The 18,875-nt window shown below is 35.5% G+C and overlaps 1 protein-coding gene across 2 annotated transcripts in view; it reads left to right on the forward strand.

Annotated features, from left to right (window-relative positions):
- LOC150092575 (dual specificity protein phosphatase CDC14C-like) overlaps positions 1–18,875 on the forward strand; it is a 301,512-nt gene that overhangs the window by 204,024 nt on the left and 78,613 nt on the right. For both annotated transcript variants that reach the window (XM_090414344.1, XM_090414345.1), the window contains exon 8: positions 11,564–11,651. In XM_090414344.1, the coding sequence (XP_090270470.1) occupies positions 11,564–11,651 (88 nt within the window). The remainder of the gene's footprint in view (positions 1–11,563; positions 11,652–18,875) is intronic.

Consider the following 18,875-nt stretch of genomic DNA (forward strand, 5'->3'; position numbering starts at 1 on the left):
ACAAACTCATACGGTAACCTAACAAAGTGATTTTATTAAATAAAATATTATAGTTACTGTTACCACCACTTTACAAATAAGAATTCACTTTTGGTAATTGCATATAAATAAATAGGACTATAAAATAATGCATCATTGATTATTACTTGAAGTATAAAAACAAAAGAGAAATATAACATACTTCAATATTATTGTGTTTAGATAATATTTATTTATTCTTTATAGATTGTTTGTCATAAAAACTTCTATTGCAAACAAAAGAAGTTTATTTCGTTTATGAAAAATGCAGACTATTGCATATGTGCGATTATTAAAGATTTTATTCTTATTATATTTTGATAGTTAAATAATGTTTTTCTTATGTAAGATAAATTAACACAGATGATTGTGTGCAAATATTTCATGTTTAGATTATGAAATATTTGTTTAAAAATGATAGCCTTTACAAGTTGATTGTCCCCTCATACTTTTTTGATTGGCATTTGTACACAAGCTATATTAATAAAAGTTTTTATGTGAAATACGACTTTTTTTTGCTCAACGATGCGAGCCCTTGTTAAAATTTCCATAGCTCACCACTGTATGAAAATCTTACAGTGGCTGCACTGCATAGTTCAGAAGTACTGGACAGAGGGACAAATTCCAGATGATTGGAGTAGAGATTTCATAGTACCCATATATAAAAAGGGAAATAAAACTGAATGTGAGAATTACAGAGGTATTTCTCTACTGAGTGTTCCTGGTAGGATTTATGTAAGTATACTTGAGAAACGATTGAGAAGGATTGTAGCTGGATTCAGGCCAAATAGAGGCCGTCAGGATCAGATTTTCACTTTATGACAACATAGTTGAGAAATCATGGGAATATAACAAAGATCTGTATTTAAGTTTTGTAGACCTGCAAAAGGTGTATGACAAGGTACCAAGAGAAAATTCCCCATTGACACTGTACAGTTATATGGTGTCATTAGGGCATTATATCAAGCAATATTTAGTCTTTATTTGAGTTGTAAGTCAAATAAAGACTAAGGTAGTGCTCAGCAGTTAGAATTGAAGGAAGTACAGGAAGCTGGTTTGATATTAAATCTGGTGTCAGACAAGGATGTACATATCCCCTCTGTTATTCATTATCTATATCAGCGTTTCCCAAACTTTTCCTATGACGGAACACTTCACAAATCCTGAAATTTTAACGGAACACCTTGGTTAGAGTCGAGTATCATCAGTCTTGTATTCAATGTAAAGCTAAGCACATACTATCGCTGAAGCAGGCTGTATCGCATCGCAAAAATGTGACAGCGAGCACTACAGGCATACTGGGCTACAGGGCGTCACATTGATCTTGCTTGTGACCACACGTTTCCTTGAATAGATACCTCCGTACTTCACTTGCGCTCAGAGGTATCGACAACCGTGGGTGACTGAGTCAAGGCCAGCGTGTGCTGCCCTTAATAGCACAATCCACATGCAAAGTGAGGAGCGCCCTGATTTTCAAATATGTTTGAATTTGTCGCAGCATTTAAAACCATTCCAAGCTCATATTAATGTTTATATTTTTTACAGAACACTTATTCACTTTCCACGGAACACAGTTTGGGAAACTCTGATCTATATGGATCGCATTATGAAGAAAAGCAGTATTAAACCTGATATCAAAATTAGAACAGTTTCTTCACAGCAGCAGCAGCTCTCAAGTTCTGTCTTTCTAATTCAGTAATAAACATTACACAACAATAACCATTTACAGTAACTCAAAATATGCACTTGAGGCATTAAAAAATGGAAAAACAAAACTCACACAGGAAATTCATGAACAACTTAAATTTGAAAAATAAGAACTGTACACTGCAATGGATACCAGCCCATGTAAATATTGAAAGCAAAGAGAGAGCAGACAGACTAGCCAAAAAAGCAAGATACTTACCTCAAAAATTACACCCACTATCACTAACTGATGCTTATTCTGTCACAAAAAAAAATAACATTGGTAAAGAAAAAACTATCAAGAAGAAAAATGAAATCACCGAAATTAATGAAAATAGAGAAATAACCATAATTATCACCAGACTAAGGATGTAACATTTTAAAGGCATGAAAATCCATCCAGATAGTACTAGAAAGCTATGAAATATGCAAGAACTGTCCAAGAGTCGAACTAACACCTGTCCATATCTATTCTTGTCCACAATTGCTGCTGCTCTACAGAAAATTGACAATAACCCTATAGAAAAGTCTGCTCCATCAAAGTTCAACAGATTGCCAAAGCAATTCTACAGGCCCACGGTCATATCTAGAAGCTCTTCAACAAACTCAACAACAACATCAAAATTGGAGATGTTAATCTCAAATCTTTACTTTATGCAGATGATGTTATACTGTTAAATAAATCCAGTACAAGTCTGCAAGATTCCTTGATTAAATTGAATAACTTTCATACCAAATTTACTTTTACAATAAATTTGGTATGAAAATTAGCAATAACAAGACAAAGACAATGAAAATAGGCAGAAGCATTGAAAATATCAACTGCATTGTGAATGGATAACCTATATCATATGATATTGACGGTACTAGTTCATCAGCTAATTAGGCACAATTTTTAATGAAGATGGTAAATTAAATATGGAAATAGACAACAGAATCAACCAAACTGGTATGGGAGGAAGTCAACTGAATAAATTTATATGGAATAAGAGAGAAATTAGTCAAAACAGAATTAGCTGTATACAAGACAATATTCAAGCCAATTTTAACTTATGGATCTGAGAGCTGGATTAGAAATCAAACACTTGACCAAAGACTAGAGACCAGAGATATGAGAGTCCTGAGAAAGATTAGGGGCATGAACAGATGGCATCAATGGCAATATCATATTAAAAACGAGGATATTAGGAAAGAACTGGACATTGTTAGCATCCAGGAATGTGTTAGCACAGGTAATCTCAAGTGGTATGGTCACTTAACCCTGCAGAGGTCGCAGCTGATCTGACAGATGCAAACAAATTGTTTTAATATAAATATTCTTACATATCCAATTATAGCTTGAAGGTCATGACTAGCTGTGCATACATATATTATGAGTGATATTCTGCGCTGTTTATGCCATTTAGTTTAACATGTGTTATGTAAAGGTTTGTGATATTTGATAGTAAATTGTATCTGAGAGATACCGCAAATTCCAGTGTTAGTATAGTATTGGTTTAGTTCTCTTTTTTTTTTTTTTTTTTAAAAATTTACTGTTGAAAATGGCTGGATAAATATATCGATTGGATAATCCATCAGATGTTGAAGAGATTCAGCAAATGTTACTCGAGTCCAATGATGAGAATGATAGAGTCAAATACGAAAGTGATATTCGGTAGTAAATTGTATTTGAGAGATACCGTGAACTCTAATGTCAGTTCGACCATGACCTCTGCAGGATTAAACAGAATGTGAGAGGAAAGATTAGCAAAACAAGTGCTCTCTGCCAGGTTGTCAGGAAAAAGATCCAGAGGAAGACCAAGATATAGATGGATTGATACAGTAAAAATTACCTTAGAGGACAGAAATATAAGATATGATAATGTTGGAGTCTTGACAGGCAACAGATTGATTTGGAGGAAATTGTTGATAGGAAGTTGGTAACAATGTAAGGTTTTCATTTAGTGCCATCATAATATCCTGTAGACCCTTTGAGGGTACATGTCAGGAATTTGTTGATGATGATGTAAATCAGACCTCTCAAATCATGCTCGTAACACTCTATGCCAAACTGATTGGAAAGGAACCTGTTTCTTGCATCATTGTATGAATGTAAATTTAAGGAAACCTGTGAAATTTTGATCAACCATCCTAATCTAAACATTATTGGTGGTAAAAATTCTCAATATGGATGGCACACATTTAGCCCATGTAACTGTTTCAAGTTTTCCAGCAAACTCTTGCTTCAGGACTAAGCAATAATTTCAGTTCTTATTTCATATATTGGCAACCATCAGTACTGTTTTGGTTTTAACTTATTTATTAGTAATCTCTAGCCAGACAGACAGTATTAATAGTTGACCAAATTAGTGTTACTTTAGCATACTGTGAGTATTATAATGTAACTTGTGTGTGTGTGTGTGTGCGTGTGCGTGCGTGCGTGCGTACTCCAGAGAATGACCTTGATATGAAAGTTGAAATGTCACATAGTTATTTTCATTCATACGAAATTGAAGTTATTACTTTCACACAGTAGTTGGCTTCATAATTTTATTATAATGAAAATGTTTCTGTTAATGCATTTTAAGGGTACTCATATTATTGAGTTTGATGTTTGTGTAGCTGTGGGAGGTGGGCTTTCTTTCAACTTAGAAATAATAGGGAACTATTTGCAGGTGTTTAACTAAATTGTCTAGGAAGGCAAACAGCTATACAGTTCTTTTTCTGTAAGAAAGTATATTTTGGATACGCTGTTTGAATGCACTAAAAATAGCATACTTGGTTCATGAGGTCAAATAGCAAACATATCATAAATTTAGTGCAATCAGATTGTGTATCTTTGTTGAGGACTAATTGCTAAGGGTTTTCAGTGTAGAAAATGGCCCTTGGACAAAGTGTATGGAGAGAGAGAAAAACAACTACTCTGGACGTACAAAAAATTAGATATGGTCTAATATTTCGTAAATTTTTCTTCTCCATGTGAAACAAATAGGATGAATATAGAATTTAACCTTACTGGTCATGATATGTTTAACTATCATTTGAAATATGAATACGAAGTGTATCATTGAAATACCACTTGAGACACCATTAAATAACATGGATTCAAAGCTTGATGTATTTGATCCACCATGGCTGGTTGGATCAGTTAAACAATTCGAAAATGCCTAGGGATTAGTGGGATTTATAAGGACTTTCCATGATGTCTGAATTTTTGAGAATGTGATTTTCTAAACTAGTTTCAGATTGGAGGGGATATTGTCCATTAGGAGAGGAGCGATAGTAATTAAGCTAACTATGTAACAGGCTTATAAGTGTGACTGGCAATATTATCCATTACCTGATGAAAATTAGGAGAGGTATTGGATTTATGAGTTTTGGAAATCTCATATATCTAGTGATGGTAACTTCTATTAATTTGTGTACTTGTATGTTATCATCTATGATCTGGCAGGTAATATGATATTTTGGAAGAAGATTCATATTCCTGGTGTAGTTTTTTTATGGTATATAAATTTTTAAGAGCTGCTGTTTTAGTAATATTGACTTCAGAAGGCTTGGCATATGTAAGAATGTTGCCCACATCTAAATGAATATTAGCTATAGTGAAAGGTTGATAGTAGATAGTGGTGTGCTACAGGGTTCTGTTCTTGGACTACTACTATTTAGTTGTTCATTAACGATATAGAAAAGGATTTGAGAGGAACTGTTCATTTATTTGCTGATGATGCAAAGTTGGGTAGAGCAATAGTGAATGCACATGATGTCAAAATTTTGCAGACTGATTTGGATAGTTTGGAGGACTGGGCTAAGGAGAATGGAGGTCAGCAATTCAATGTGGCTAGATGTATAGTTATGCATTTTGGGGATGAAAAGATTAGCAGCAGTATACCACATTGGTGGAACTGTACTCCATGAGATTGCCGAGGCCAGGGATTTGGGAGTGTTGGTGGATAGGGAGTTGAAGTTTATGGGGCACATTGCAAAAGTGGCTAAATCAGCTCATCAAATCACTTGGTTACTGAAGAATATTTCGACGAGCAGAGACAAGCAAGTTATTGTTCATCGGTATCGAGCCTTGATAAGATCCCATCTAGACTACTGTGTCCAGATATGGGTGCTAGGGTTTCTTCTTGATTGGGAGGAGGTGGAGAGGATTGAGAGGCGAGTGACCAAGATGATAGCAGATCTATGGAATGAACCTTATGTAAACAGGTTGAAGATTTGTGGGTTGCAGAAATTGGTTGATAGGTGGAAAAGGGGTGATATGATTGAGACATTCAAATTATTGAAAGGGTTTCTATAAGATTAATTCAGAGGATATTTTTGAGAACAGGACTAGTGGTGGGAGGACTAAGGTCCATCCATGGAAACTGGGCAAGAGTGTAGTTAGCAACGGTGTTAGAGCTAGGTTTTTTACTTGGAGAGTGGTGAATGAGTGGAATAAGCTGCCAGAGTCTGTTGTGGGTGCCATGCCTGTGAATGAGTTCAGGGCGAAGTATGATAGATACTGTGTGAATGTTGAGTAGTTGTTTAGGGCATCCCTCGATGAGTCTAAGGACTCCTTGGAGTTGCCCGTAATAATAATGTCATGCTTAACATTTTTTATGATTTCTAATTTTTGTATTGTATGGGTGTAATGGTGAAACTATTGGTTCTGCTGAGGGCATTGTCTATGGCTTATTAGAGGAATAACTGATGGATAAACTAGTATTTACACAGTCCTCCTGGTCAAGCTTGTGTACTGTAGGCTTTGAAATTTATGAATGCGATGGCTTTTTACTTTATGCAATTGTTTTTTTAAATTGACTTCAAGATATGTTATAAATGACAGATCATAATTCTGGGTTGAAATTTTGTTCCTATACTAGTGCTTAACACTTTCGTACTCCTTTGTAATTGTAATAAAATAACTTTTATATGGTGTAGTGCATTATATAATGAATTAATCATGAGGATTAATAATCAGTTAATGATTCATATATATATATATATTAATAATGGCTTAATACAAAAATAGTTGGTTTAGAGCTAATTCTGTTCATTTTTATCTAGTAACTCATTTATGAAATTCCACTCTTAAGTTTTAGCAAAATAGTGATACCATTGGTTGGAGAATCTGCAAACTCATTATAGAGACCAAGCATGATGTTTTTGCAAGCCACTTCAGACCTCGACTGAGTGGAGTGATAGTCACACATTTGATTATGAACATCATGTACCATCTAAAGATTTCCAAAAACAGTAGTATGTCTGTTTTGGAACTAACAGGTTAAAATCCCACTGTGGCACTCTGCACCTATTTATAATAGCCTTTTGTTGAAAATACCTTTGTTTTGAATACTGTTTAGGATGCCTTTATAAGAGCTTTCCGTAGGTGATATAGTTGGTTGGTCCCATGTGAAACTGACACAAGGTTTCCTCCTGGAAACTTTGGGTTTTTCATCCCAAAGGCAAGCCAATCAGAAGAACACATTATTATTATTATTATTATTATTATTATTATTATTACCCCAAGATCTCATGGAGTCAAAGACTCATCTTGGAGGTCCTTTTATCACACACACAGTTCATCATATCGTGTCTTGAACACACTCAAACTCCTTGCAGACACCACACTCTCAGGCAAGGCATTCCAATCATTTACAACTCTGCACAAAAAAAACCTGCCTCTCACTCCCCTACTCACTCACACCCTCTTTGTACAGTTTCCAGGATGACCTCTGATTCTCTCCCAATCTCCCACTGTTTCCTGTAGAACTTCTCCAGCATTGATCCTATAACAACCTGTTACCAACTTGTAGGTCTCTATCATATCCCCCCCCCCTCCTCCTGTCCACTAGACTCTGCAAATTACATCTTCTCAGTCTTTCCTCATACTCAACATTCCAGAGGTCAGAAACTACCATAGTCAGTTGCCTTTAGACCCTTTCCAACATCTCTTCATCCTTCTGAAAACCAGGTGACCAAATCTGGGCACAATAGTCCATATGGCCTAATCAAAGCCTTATACAATGGAATAAGAATCTCCTTACTTCTACACATCAGTGTCCTCCACATCATTCCCAGAAGCCTTTGTGTTGTCTTAACAATTTTGGCTATGTGTCCCCTACATTTCAGATCCTTATCCACTATCACCCCCAGTTCTCTTATATCCTCCACCTCCAACAATATATCCTCACCAAGCATAAATTCTGCATCTCATCTTTGTTTTCCAAATTTTAAAACCTTACATTTTGCAACATTGAACTCACATGCCCATTTCCGTGCCCAATCACTCAATTTATTCAAGTCTTCTTGAAAGGCCACAACATCTTCACTACTCTTTATTGTTTGTCCCATCTTTGCATCATCTGCAAGCAACTTAATATCTCCATCCAAATCTTCACCAATATCATTAATATACAAGTTAAGCAGTAATGCCCCTAAAACAGACCCCTGAGGCACTCCACTAGTGACTTTCCTTTTGCTGGATATCGCTCCCCCATACACAACTTGTTGATACCTATCAGATAGCCAGTCTCCAATCCAATGCACTAATCTAATATCCAACCCCATCTGCTCTAGTTTGACTGTCGATTTATCATGAGGTACTTTATCAAAAGCCTTTGTGTAATCCAAGTATATTACTATGTATCCTTCTCCTCTGTCCAAGGAAGCAGTCGCTTTATTGTAATAAGTAAGTAGATTACTAAAACATAACCTCCCTTTAGCAAATACATGCTGTCCATCAAAGATAATACCATTGTTGTCAACCCAACTCTGGATCCTAGTTCCCAAGTTTCTCCAACAACTTAACCACGACACCTGACACACAGATAGGCCTATAGTTTGATGCTTGAGTTCGATCACCTCCTGTATAAAGTGGCACAATCTTGCCGTCCTTCCACTCCTTAGGAACTTGACCGAGTGCAGGACTTTTATTAAAAAAATATGTCAAGGCAGGTGTCAACTCCCTTGCACATTCCTTCAGAATATATGGTGATATATTATCAAGTCCCACAGCCTTATTAACATCTAGTTTACTCAACTCCCCATACACCTCTTGCTCACTTACAGTCAGTCTCTCCTCCCCATCATCAACTGCTCTCAATCTCTCCATGACGTCACATTCACACGATTGACACACCTTTATGAACTGCTCTTTAAGTATCTTCACCACACATTCCGTAACATCTGTCTTTATACCATTTTCTCCAATCAATGTCATCTTTCCATAATCATTCTTTCTTTTGCTGGCTACATATCAAAAGAACTTCTTCGGATTCTTTTTGGCTTCATTAGCTAACTGCTGTTCATACCTCTCTTTAGCTACCCTCACCAACCAAGTCACCCTCCCTGCCTGTCTTTGTAGATGTACATACACAATTAATTGAAATGTTGCACTAATAGGCTTATAGCCTTAATTGCTTTGATTGTAATTCAGAAACAATAACTATCTACTCAGCTACACAGGCTTGCAGAAATGCCTGCAAAATATAGCTCATCATAATAATTTTCATTTATAGGCAAGTGGTTTTTTTTTAGTATATCCAAGAGTTTATATCTATTTTATCAAAATTAGTCAATTTTGTCAATAGACATTCATAAATTTCTATGCATTTATTGCATTTCTAAGTTGAATGCTTTTCTTTTTTCCAATTGGTAGTTTGAGTCTGAATTTAGGATATATACAGGATTTTCCTTTTCTAAAGTAATTCTGTTCTTGATTTATAATTTTTTTCTAATATAGGCTTGATTCTGTTCTTCAGTATTTGAGTGTGTATATATATATATATATACACACACACAGGGCCGGTGGAAGCATGCTGCATTGCAGGCTGGTGCCACTACGAGGTGGGTGCCATTTCCAAGTGCTAGTATGAAGTTTCATCATTTCTTTAAATTTTTGTAAACGAATTAAGTAATAATAATTAGGTAAGTCAATATAATTGCTGCAAATTTACATATTCTGCATAAAAATCGATCAGATTTTCTCCCACTAAGATTATCATGAACTCGCCTTCTTAGGCAGCAAGTGCACTGCTTCGCTCGGCTCAGAGCAGCCCTGTGCAATGATCCTATCCCGTAATGTATTTTCTATGGGACCTTAGAGTCTCACTCTGCTGAAGGCTAGTAGTCGTTTGGCCTGATTCAACTGGTGCAGAGTGTACAGAACTCTGTGAAATTGTCATATCACCAATGTAAGTAATTCTAATGATTCTAACGCATTCTAACCAGGTGTAATGTGATATAGGATTTTAAGATTGACAACTATAATGGCCATTTAAGCCCATTTGAGCTTTACAGGTGGGCGACGTCCAGCCTAGTGCCGGCCCTATATATATATATATATATATATATATATATAGATATATATAACCTGTATTTAATAAACTTATTACGCTGTAGTGTAACAGTTGCATGGTTCCAGTCATTGGATATACTTCTTGTGTTGCATATTTTGTATATTAAAGTAAGGAATAATCCTTGATGAAATTTATTTCCTGCATATAAGTTCTGTTGGGATTTTTATCTTCTCCTGATGATTTTCAGTTTTGTATTTCTTTTAATGTATCATTTAATTCTTGTGATGTAATGTTATTTGGGAGACTGTTATTAATTACATTTCCAAAAAATATTTTAAATAATAATTTTGAGTTTTAATTTCCTTTCCAGAATTCATAATAATAATAATAAACTATCCATTGGTTTGTCATCTATATTTTACCTTTGGTTTATTTCTATAAGAACTTTATTGCTTTATATATTTTGGGCTGCAGTTTATATATTTCTTTTTCTAATTTACCAATATAATTACCCAACTTTTTCTATAAAGTTTTTTTGTCTCTCTTTATGCTTTGCTCTTTTTCCTTTTATATTCTGTTTTGTCTTTCAGTTTTCTTGAGGTAAGCCATTTAATGTATGCATTTTTTTTTATCTTCAGTTATATTCTTGATTTCATCATTCCACATTTGGAGTTTATTGTTAGGTATCAAGTAGTCAGTTATTCATTTTTGATCTCTAGCTGATAAGATAAATCTATCAGCATCTTTGTCTTAAAAAACTGTTCATTATTTTTATGTTATTATAAGATGCAAATTCTCTTAATCTTTTTCTATTTTCATTAAGACAATTTTCTCTGCAATTACCCATCAGAGAGTATTGATTCATTACCAATTCTTACATTTATGTCACCTACTATTAATATAAAATCATTTGGGTTTATTTTATCTAATATATTCCGTAATGACTTATAAAATTCTTCACTTTCTTCATCTTTACTTTCTACTGAAGCATATGCCCCTATAATTGTTCGATGACCTCTTTTTGTTTTTATTCTTGTTTCTAGTAATCTTTTGCTTCAATAGTTGTAACTTTTTATATTTTCTTCCCAGTCTTTCTTTATCCATATCATTAATCCTGATCTAGCTCTCTCTTCTCTTCTGACTCCACAATATATTTGTTTTGATTCTTTGTATTGTTCTGATTCTTTTATTACTCTTAATTTCTTTTTTGTTTTAGTGATTATTGCTAAATCAACTTTTGCCACCTTGAGTTTTGCATATAGTTCATATTCTTTGTATATTATACTCCAAACATTCCAGGTACCAACTCTGATTTTTCCATTTATTCATTTTCAGAAACCATTATCAGGTACTGGATCTTTAACTAAAAGGGCTGCCTAATGAAATTTCATTGAATATCTTATATAATAGAATTTTCCTGCTTACATTTCATGGGCTGGGAATTTATTATCTATAAGAGTAATTAGATACCAAGTGAAATATATAATATAATGAAACTATAGTTTTATTGAATAAAGAATAGTATGCTAAAAAATATAAAATAAACCTTTAATGTATTTTACGATCCAGAGCTCATGTTCATTTTATTATAGAAAGTTGAAAATGGTGATCTCAACTGGATTGTGCCAAACAAATTTATTGCTTTCTGTGGTCCTCATCCAAAAAGTAAAGTAGAAAATGGTAAGAGAGAAAATGTTTTACTCATTTTTTTTAAATTTTCATTTTGTCCATATACAGGGTGTTTGGGATAAATTTGACAGTTTCGTAAGGAAAAAGAAAATCTTCTTTGTATCTATTAAATTTAATGAATTGACAAAAAAACATTACAGGCAGAGTTAATTACAATACTATCAACAAGATTTACTCAAAATAACCACCATTAGCATCGATCACAGCTTCAATTCTGCTTCGGAACCTCGAACAAGCTGATGCTACAGTCTCCCTGGGAAGGGCCGCAAAAACTGTTTTAATTTTATCCATTAACTGGGCTTTTGTATTACTGGAAGTGCGATTGGTGTCTTTTTCAACTGCGCTCCATACAAAATAATCCATGGGGTTAAGGTCTGGGGAGTTTGGAGGCCAAACATTTGGACTGGTGAAGTCGTAGAAATTTTCAGACAACCATTTTTGACTTTTCCCAGAGGTGTGGCAAGGGGCCGAATCCTGCTGCCATACATACGGCCTACCATTGGCTACCCTTGTTATCCAGGGCTTGACTACAGTTAGCAACTCCACGAACAAAGCCCGAATTCCAATGCCAGGGTTCTTCAACACCTGTTCCTGCAGATTTGCGAGGAATTCTGCTGTACGAACGCAATCAGATCGTCTGCTAGGGATCTTTCTTCTTGCTACATCCTCGTAGTCACCATTGCAAGTCTCTAGTTCATGCCTGATTGTTTTACTGTATTCAGGGAGCATTGGGCAGCAGTCGTAATATCCTTATTTTGATGGCGGGCACGAATCATCATGATACAAGTTATTCTCTTCCATGATTCAGGTGGGTTCCAGCTATCCATCCTTTCTGACATCTTGTATATGAATGAAGAAGGGTCCAAACTTTTAAATGAAGAGAAGTGTGTGTTAATACATGTAACTTACGGAAAAATATAATTAATTATAAATATGTCAAATTTATCCCGAACACCCTGTAATTGCGTTAAAATTATGTCAAAACATTATGACACGTATATGCTTTAATAAAATGCTAATAAAATGCATTCATGAGTCATGACTAAGTATGTGGAGTTTACACACACACACACACACACACACACACACACATTGTATGAATGAGCAAGGAAGAGGTTGAAAGAGTGAGAAATGGAGATTACAAAAGTTAATGAGTCAACTGCAGTCATATGCAGTATGGAGAGACAGGAATTTTTAAATTGCAAAGAACAAGTTCAAAAAAATGAAACATTTTTTGATAAATTATAGAAAATATTCACTGAAATGTTTTGATTTTTATATCCTATTAGTAAATACTCCATCAAAAATTTAATGTACAGTCATTTTGGACCATGTAAAAAAACTAATTAATATTTTTTTAAAAAATCCTTAGCTTACCCATGTACTAATATACTATAGGTTTTAATATGCTAATATACTATAGTGTCCCAAAACATTCCCAAAATTGGTAAACAGCAAACATTTTTAAACTGTTTTGAACTTTGGTACCAGTGGCTTAGGCCTCTTGTTCTAAAGAGTTCAAAGAGTCCAAAAAAAATTATTAGTTTTTTCTTATAATGATTAAAAAACAATAATTTTGTTTTATACATCTCTAATGCAATGAATTCTAACTTTGAGATAATTGAACTATCTGTTCTTAAACACTGTTATCAAATTAATGTAATTTACTCTGAAGGAGGGAGGAGAATAACATCTTTTGGTCAAGAATTAATTTTGAAGTTGTATTTTTTTTTGCTTTCTACAAAATTACAATGAAGTGACTGGTGTTTAATCTTTTAATGAAATTGTTTCTGTGGTATTGTTATATAAACAGAGAATGCGAGCAATACGATTTATACGATTCCTGCAATGAAAGGTTAAAAACCTATAGTATATTAGTACATGGGTAAGCTAAGGATTTTTTTAAAAAAATATTAATTAGCTTTTTTTACATGGTCCAGAAACCCTGCTATGCAGACCAAACATGAGATCTTTTCAAGCTGCTTCATACCTCCAATAAGTGGTTGGTGTCTTGCCAAGCAATGAAATTCATCTATCATCTATAAGCAGTCACAAAAATCTACAAAGTAATGGGAAGACTTTGGTAAGAACATAGAAAATAAATATCAAGAAGGTGGCAAGATATTCTGGAGGTTGTTGAAGAAGCTCAGAAATGGAGGAAAGAGTGCTGTAGAAGGAATTAGAGATGATAAAGGTGATATGAAAACTAGAGAAAAAGATATCCTTGAAGTATGGAGTAATTACTTTGAAAAATTGCTAAATGAAACTAGCAGTGATGACAGCACAGTGATAAAAAACACTGACCAGGCATGCAATCAGGAATACATATCCATGCTTGAAGTAGAAAAAGCCATCAAGTCTGAAGGGCAGCTGGAGTAGATGATATTAGACCAGAAATGCTCGTATTTATACTGCAAGTATAAATCGTACAATACTGCAAGTATTATTATTATTATTACGGGCAACTCCAAGGAGTCCTTAGACTCATCGAGGGATGCCCTAAACAACTACTCAACATCCACACAGTATATATCATACTTTGCCTTGAACTCCTTCACAGTCATGGCACCCACAACAGACTCTGGCAACTTATTGAACTCATTCACCACTCTCCAAGTAAAAAACCTAGCTCTAACACCCTTGCTAACCACACTCTTGCTTAGTTTCCATGGATGACCCCCCTAGTCCTCCCACCACCAGTTCTGTTCTGAAAAATATCCTCTGAATTAATCTTATAGAAACCCTTCAGTAATTTGAATGTCTCAATCATATCACCTCTTTTCCGCCTATCAACCAATTTCTGCAACCCACAAATCTTCAACCTGTTCTCATAAGGTTCATTCCATAGACCTGCTATCATCTTGGTCACTCGCCTTGGATCCTCTCCACCCCCTCCTCATCAAGAAGAAACCCTGGTGCACAGTAGTCTAGATGGGATCTTATGAAGGCTTGATACAGAGGAACAATAACTTGCTTGTCTCTGCTTGTCAAAGTATTCTTCAGTAACCAAGTGATTTGATGAGCTGATTTAGCCACTTTTGCAATGTGTCCCCTCAACTTCAACTCCCTATCCACCAACACTCCCAAATCCCTGGCCTCGGCAATCTCCTGGAGTACAGTTCCACCAATGTGGTATACTTCTAATCTTTTCACCCCCAAAATGCATAACCATACATCTAGCCACATTGAATTGCTCACATTCATTCTCCTTAGCCCAGTCCTCCACTCTGTCCAAATCAGTCTGCAAAATTTTGACATCATGTGCATTCACTATTGCTCTACCCAACTTTGAATCATCAGCAAATAAATGAACAGTTCTTTTCAGATCCTTTCCTATATCATTAATGAACAAATTAAATAGTAGTGGTCCAAGAACAGAACTCTGCGGCACACCACTAGTCACAAGTTGTCTTTTGGACTCTACCCCTGAATAAACTACTCTCTGACATCTCTGCATCAACCACCCTCCTATCCATCTCACCAACCCTATATCCATCCCCATATGCTGCAGTTTACTGATTAGAATTCCATGTGGTATCCTGTCAAAGGCATTAGCAAGGTACAGCAGTATCATTATATACCCATTACCTTTATCCAGTTCAGCTGTCACTATGTTATAAAACATAAGCAAGCTATTGAGGCATGATCTACCCTTCACAAAACCATGCTGTCCCCCATACAGTATCCCATTTTCATCTATCCATTGTTGTATTTTTCTCTTGACTACTTTCTCCAAAACCTTGTCAACGACTTCTGATATGCTAATCGGTCGGTAATTTGCAACATCAGTCTTGGAACCTCCTTTATGCAGTGGAACTATTTTCCCCTCTTTCCAACACCTCGGGACTAGCCCAGACCTGAGACTCAAATGAAACAAAATGGTCAAGGGCACTGAGAATTCTTTAGCCACTTCACGTGAGACCTGAGCTGCTGTACCATCCAATCCCACAGGTGTATTCACATTAAGGTTTTGTAATATACTATTCACCTCAATTCTCTTATAAGCTATTGGTTTCTTCATTCCTGCAATATCACCACCTGGATGAGATACTCTTGCAAAGTGCTCGCTCAGTAATTCCACTCTATCAACTGATTCAGTTATCTCCCTACCATCGGCATTCCTTAAAATCATTCTGCCGTATACATTTTTTCTTTTACTTGCAACATATTGAAAAAACTGTTTGGGATTCTCTTTAGCCTGCATGGCTAACGTTCTTTCATAATCTGTTTTTGCTTTTCTTACCACACTCATTACCTTTCTGGCCTGTGCTTTATACTCTTCATGTGCCTGCAGGTCACCTTTCTCCTTAAATTCTCTCCACAGTTGTTTCTTTTTTTGCAGCTCAAGCTTAATGGTGTTATTCATCCATTTAACCCCTATTTGATTTACTATCCGGACTCTAGGTATACAGTCAGCCATTACCTCCTTCAAACGCTCCTTTACCACTTCCCATGCACTATCAACCTCCAGCCCTTGCAGTTGTACATGCCATGGCGCTGAACCAAGAAATCTCCTAAGCTTGTTATACTTACCAGCCCAGTAATTCCACATGTACCCTTTCTTATTTGAAAATTCCACACATTTAGCCACCTCTCAGGTCAAGACATTATGATCACTCTCACCAATTGGTGGCAACATGGTCATATTCATTACAGTCAAATTCTCAGATGCAATTACTAGGTCAAGTACTCTTGAACCCCTAGTATATTCCATTACATGCTGTCTCAGGTAGTTACCCCATAGTTGAAATCCCCCATAATAATTATCTAATTCCACTCATTGCATCTATTTGTCTATGTATACTGTCGCCACCATCTATTCTATCACCTGGTCTATAGCAGCACCCAACTGTATATTTTCTTCCACTAGTCTCAATCTCACACCAAATAACCTCAAATGTGCTCTCTTCACTATCCTGCAGTTCAACTTCAATTATCCTTGGCTGTAGTTCGTCAGCTATCATCAATAACACTCCCCCCCCATTCTTTTCTCTCTGTCCTTCCTAAACACACTATACCCTTCACATTCTATCCCACTAGCTATATCATCTTCTGTCAGCCATGTCTCACTAGTGCCAATGACCTGGCCAGGAAGAGCCAACCAAAGCCAAAAATTTTTCCTTCTTGTTCCTAATACTCCTGGCATTAGTATACATGAAGTGCAGAAGCCTGTTAGTCCCACCCGTATCTTGATGCCTTATACTAACTATCCCATTCTGATTTGTTGTCCTTCGTACCAGCTCAGGCATATTATACACATTCTTACACTCAATTGCTTCCCTGATATCTGCATATCGATCCCCCCCCCCCCACAATAGCTCTAGTTTCCCTGATTCTGCACATCCACTTTCACTTCATTCAGCAACACTTTTTCCAGTCTCAGCACACCAAATCCATTCACATGCAAACCATCCATCTTATATAAGTCCTTTCGCCCATCAAAGTATGGAGATATAAACGTTTTACAGTGGCTACACTGCATAGTTCAGAGGGTCTGGACAGAAGGACGAATTACAGATGATTGGAGTAGAGCTCTCATAGTACCCATATATAAAAAGGGAAATAAAACTGATTGTGAGAATTATAGAGATATTTCTCTGCTGAGTGTTCCTGGTAAGATTTATGCCAGTATATTTGAGAAACGGCTGAGAAGGATTGTAGAAGAGAAGCTTGGTGAGGAACAATCTGGATTTAGGCTAAATAGAGACTGTCAGGATCATTATTCACTTTATGACAAATCGTTGAAAAGTCATGGGAATATAACAAATATCTATTTAAGTTTTGTAATTCTGGAAAAAGCATATGACAAGGTGCCAAGAGAGAAGCTATTCAAAACGCTACAGTTGTATGGTGTCAATGGATCATTATATCAAGCAATACTTAGTCTTTATTTGAGTTGTATGTCAGCAGTTAGAATTGAAGGAAGTACAGGGAAATAGTTTAATGTTAAATTTGGTGTATGACAAGGATGTACATTATCACCTCTGTTATTCATTATCTATATGGATTACATTATGAAGGAAACTGGTATTAAACCTGATATCAAAATTGGAGATGTTAATGTCAGCTCCTTGCTTTATGTTATACTTATAAATAAATCTGCTACAAGTCTGCAAGATTCCCTGACTAAATTGAATAACTCTTGTGATAGATATGGTATGAAGGTCAGCAATAACAAGACAAAGATAATGAAAATAGGCATAAGCATTGAAAATATCAGCTGCATTGTGAATGGAGAACCTATAGAACAAGTAAAAAACATTTCAGCCACTTAGGCACGATTTTTAGTGAAGATGGTAAATTAAATATGGAAATAGACAACAGAATCAACAAAGCTGGTATGGTAGGAAGTCAACTGAATAAATTTATATGGAATAAGAGAGAAATTAGTCAAAACACTAAATTAGCTGTATACAAGACAATGTTCAAACCAATTTTAACTTATGGATCTGAGAGCTGGGTGAGAAGTGAAATACTTAACCAAAGACTAGAGACTGCAGATATGAGAGTCCTGAGAAAGATTAGGGGTGTGAACAGATGGTCAATGGCAATATCATATTGAAAATGAGGATATTAGGAAAGAACTTAACATTGTCAGCATCCAGGAATGCGTTAGCAGAGCTAATCTCAAGTGGTGTGGTCACGTAAACAGAATGGGCGAGGAAAGATTAGCCAAAGAAGTGTTCTCTGCGAGGTTGTCTGGAAAAAGACCAAGACATAGGTGGATTGATATGGTAAAAAGTGCCTTATAAGATAGATATATAAATATAAGATCTGACAATGTTGTAGCTTTTACAGGTAACAGATTGATTTGGCAGAAAATTGTAGGTAGGAATAACATAGGAACCATAGGAAGTTAGTAATGATGTAAATTTTTCATGTAGTACTATCATATCCTGTATACTCCTTGAGGTTAAATGTCAGGAATTTGATGATGATGACTTTGAAATAATGCCAGATGTGTAATGTTTTATTTATTTATTTATTTATTGCACTGTATTGTAGGGTGAAAATTCTCCACAATAGAAAATTACTAATTTTGAATGTCTTAATCAAATCTCAAGACTAATATTTAGATATTAAGACATACTAACAAAGAGGGTTTATTACTTTGAGAGTTGTCGAACTGTTCATAGGTTTCTAGGTAATATGAATATCATTCAGAAACATCTTTAACAGGACAGTTTATTGTATTTCATAAAGCTCTAGACCCGG

The sequence above is a fragment of the Typopeltis vanoorti genome, chromosome 25 (assembly GCF_054136105.1).
Source record: "Typopeltis vanoorti isolate ZY-2024b chromosome 25, IOZ_Tvanoo_1.0, whole genome shotgun sequence".
Classification (NCBI taxonomy): domain Eukaryota; kingdom Metazoa; phylum Arthropoda; class Arachnida; order Uropygi; family Thelyphonidae; genus Typopeltis; species Typopeltis vanoorti.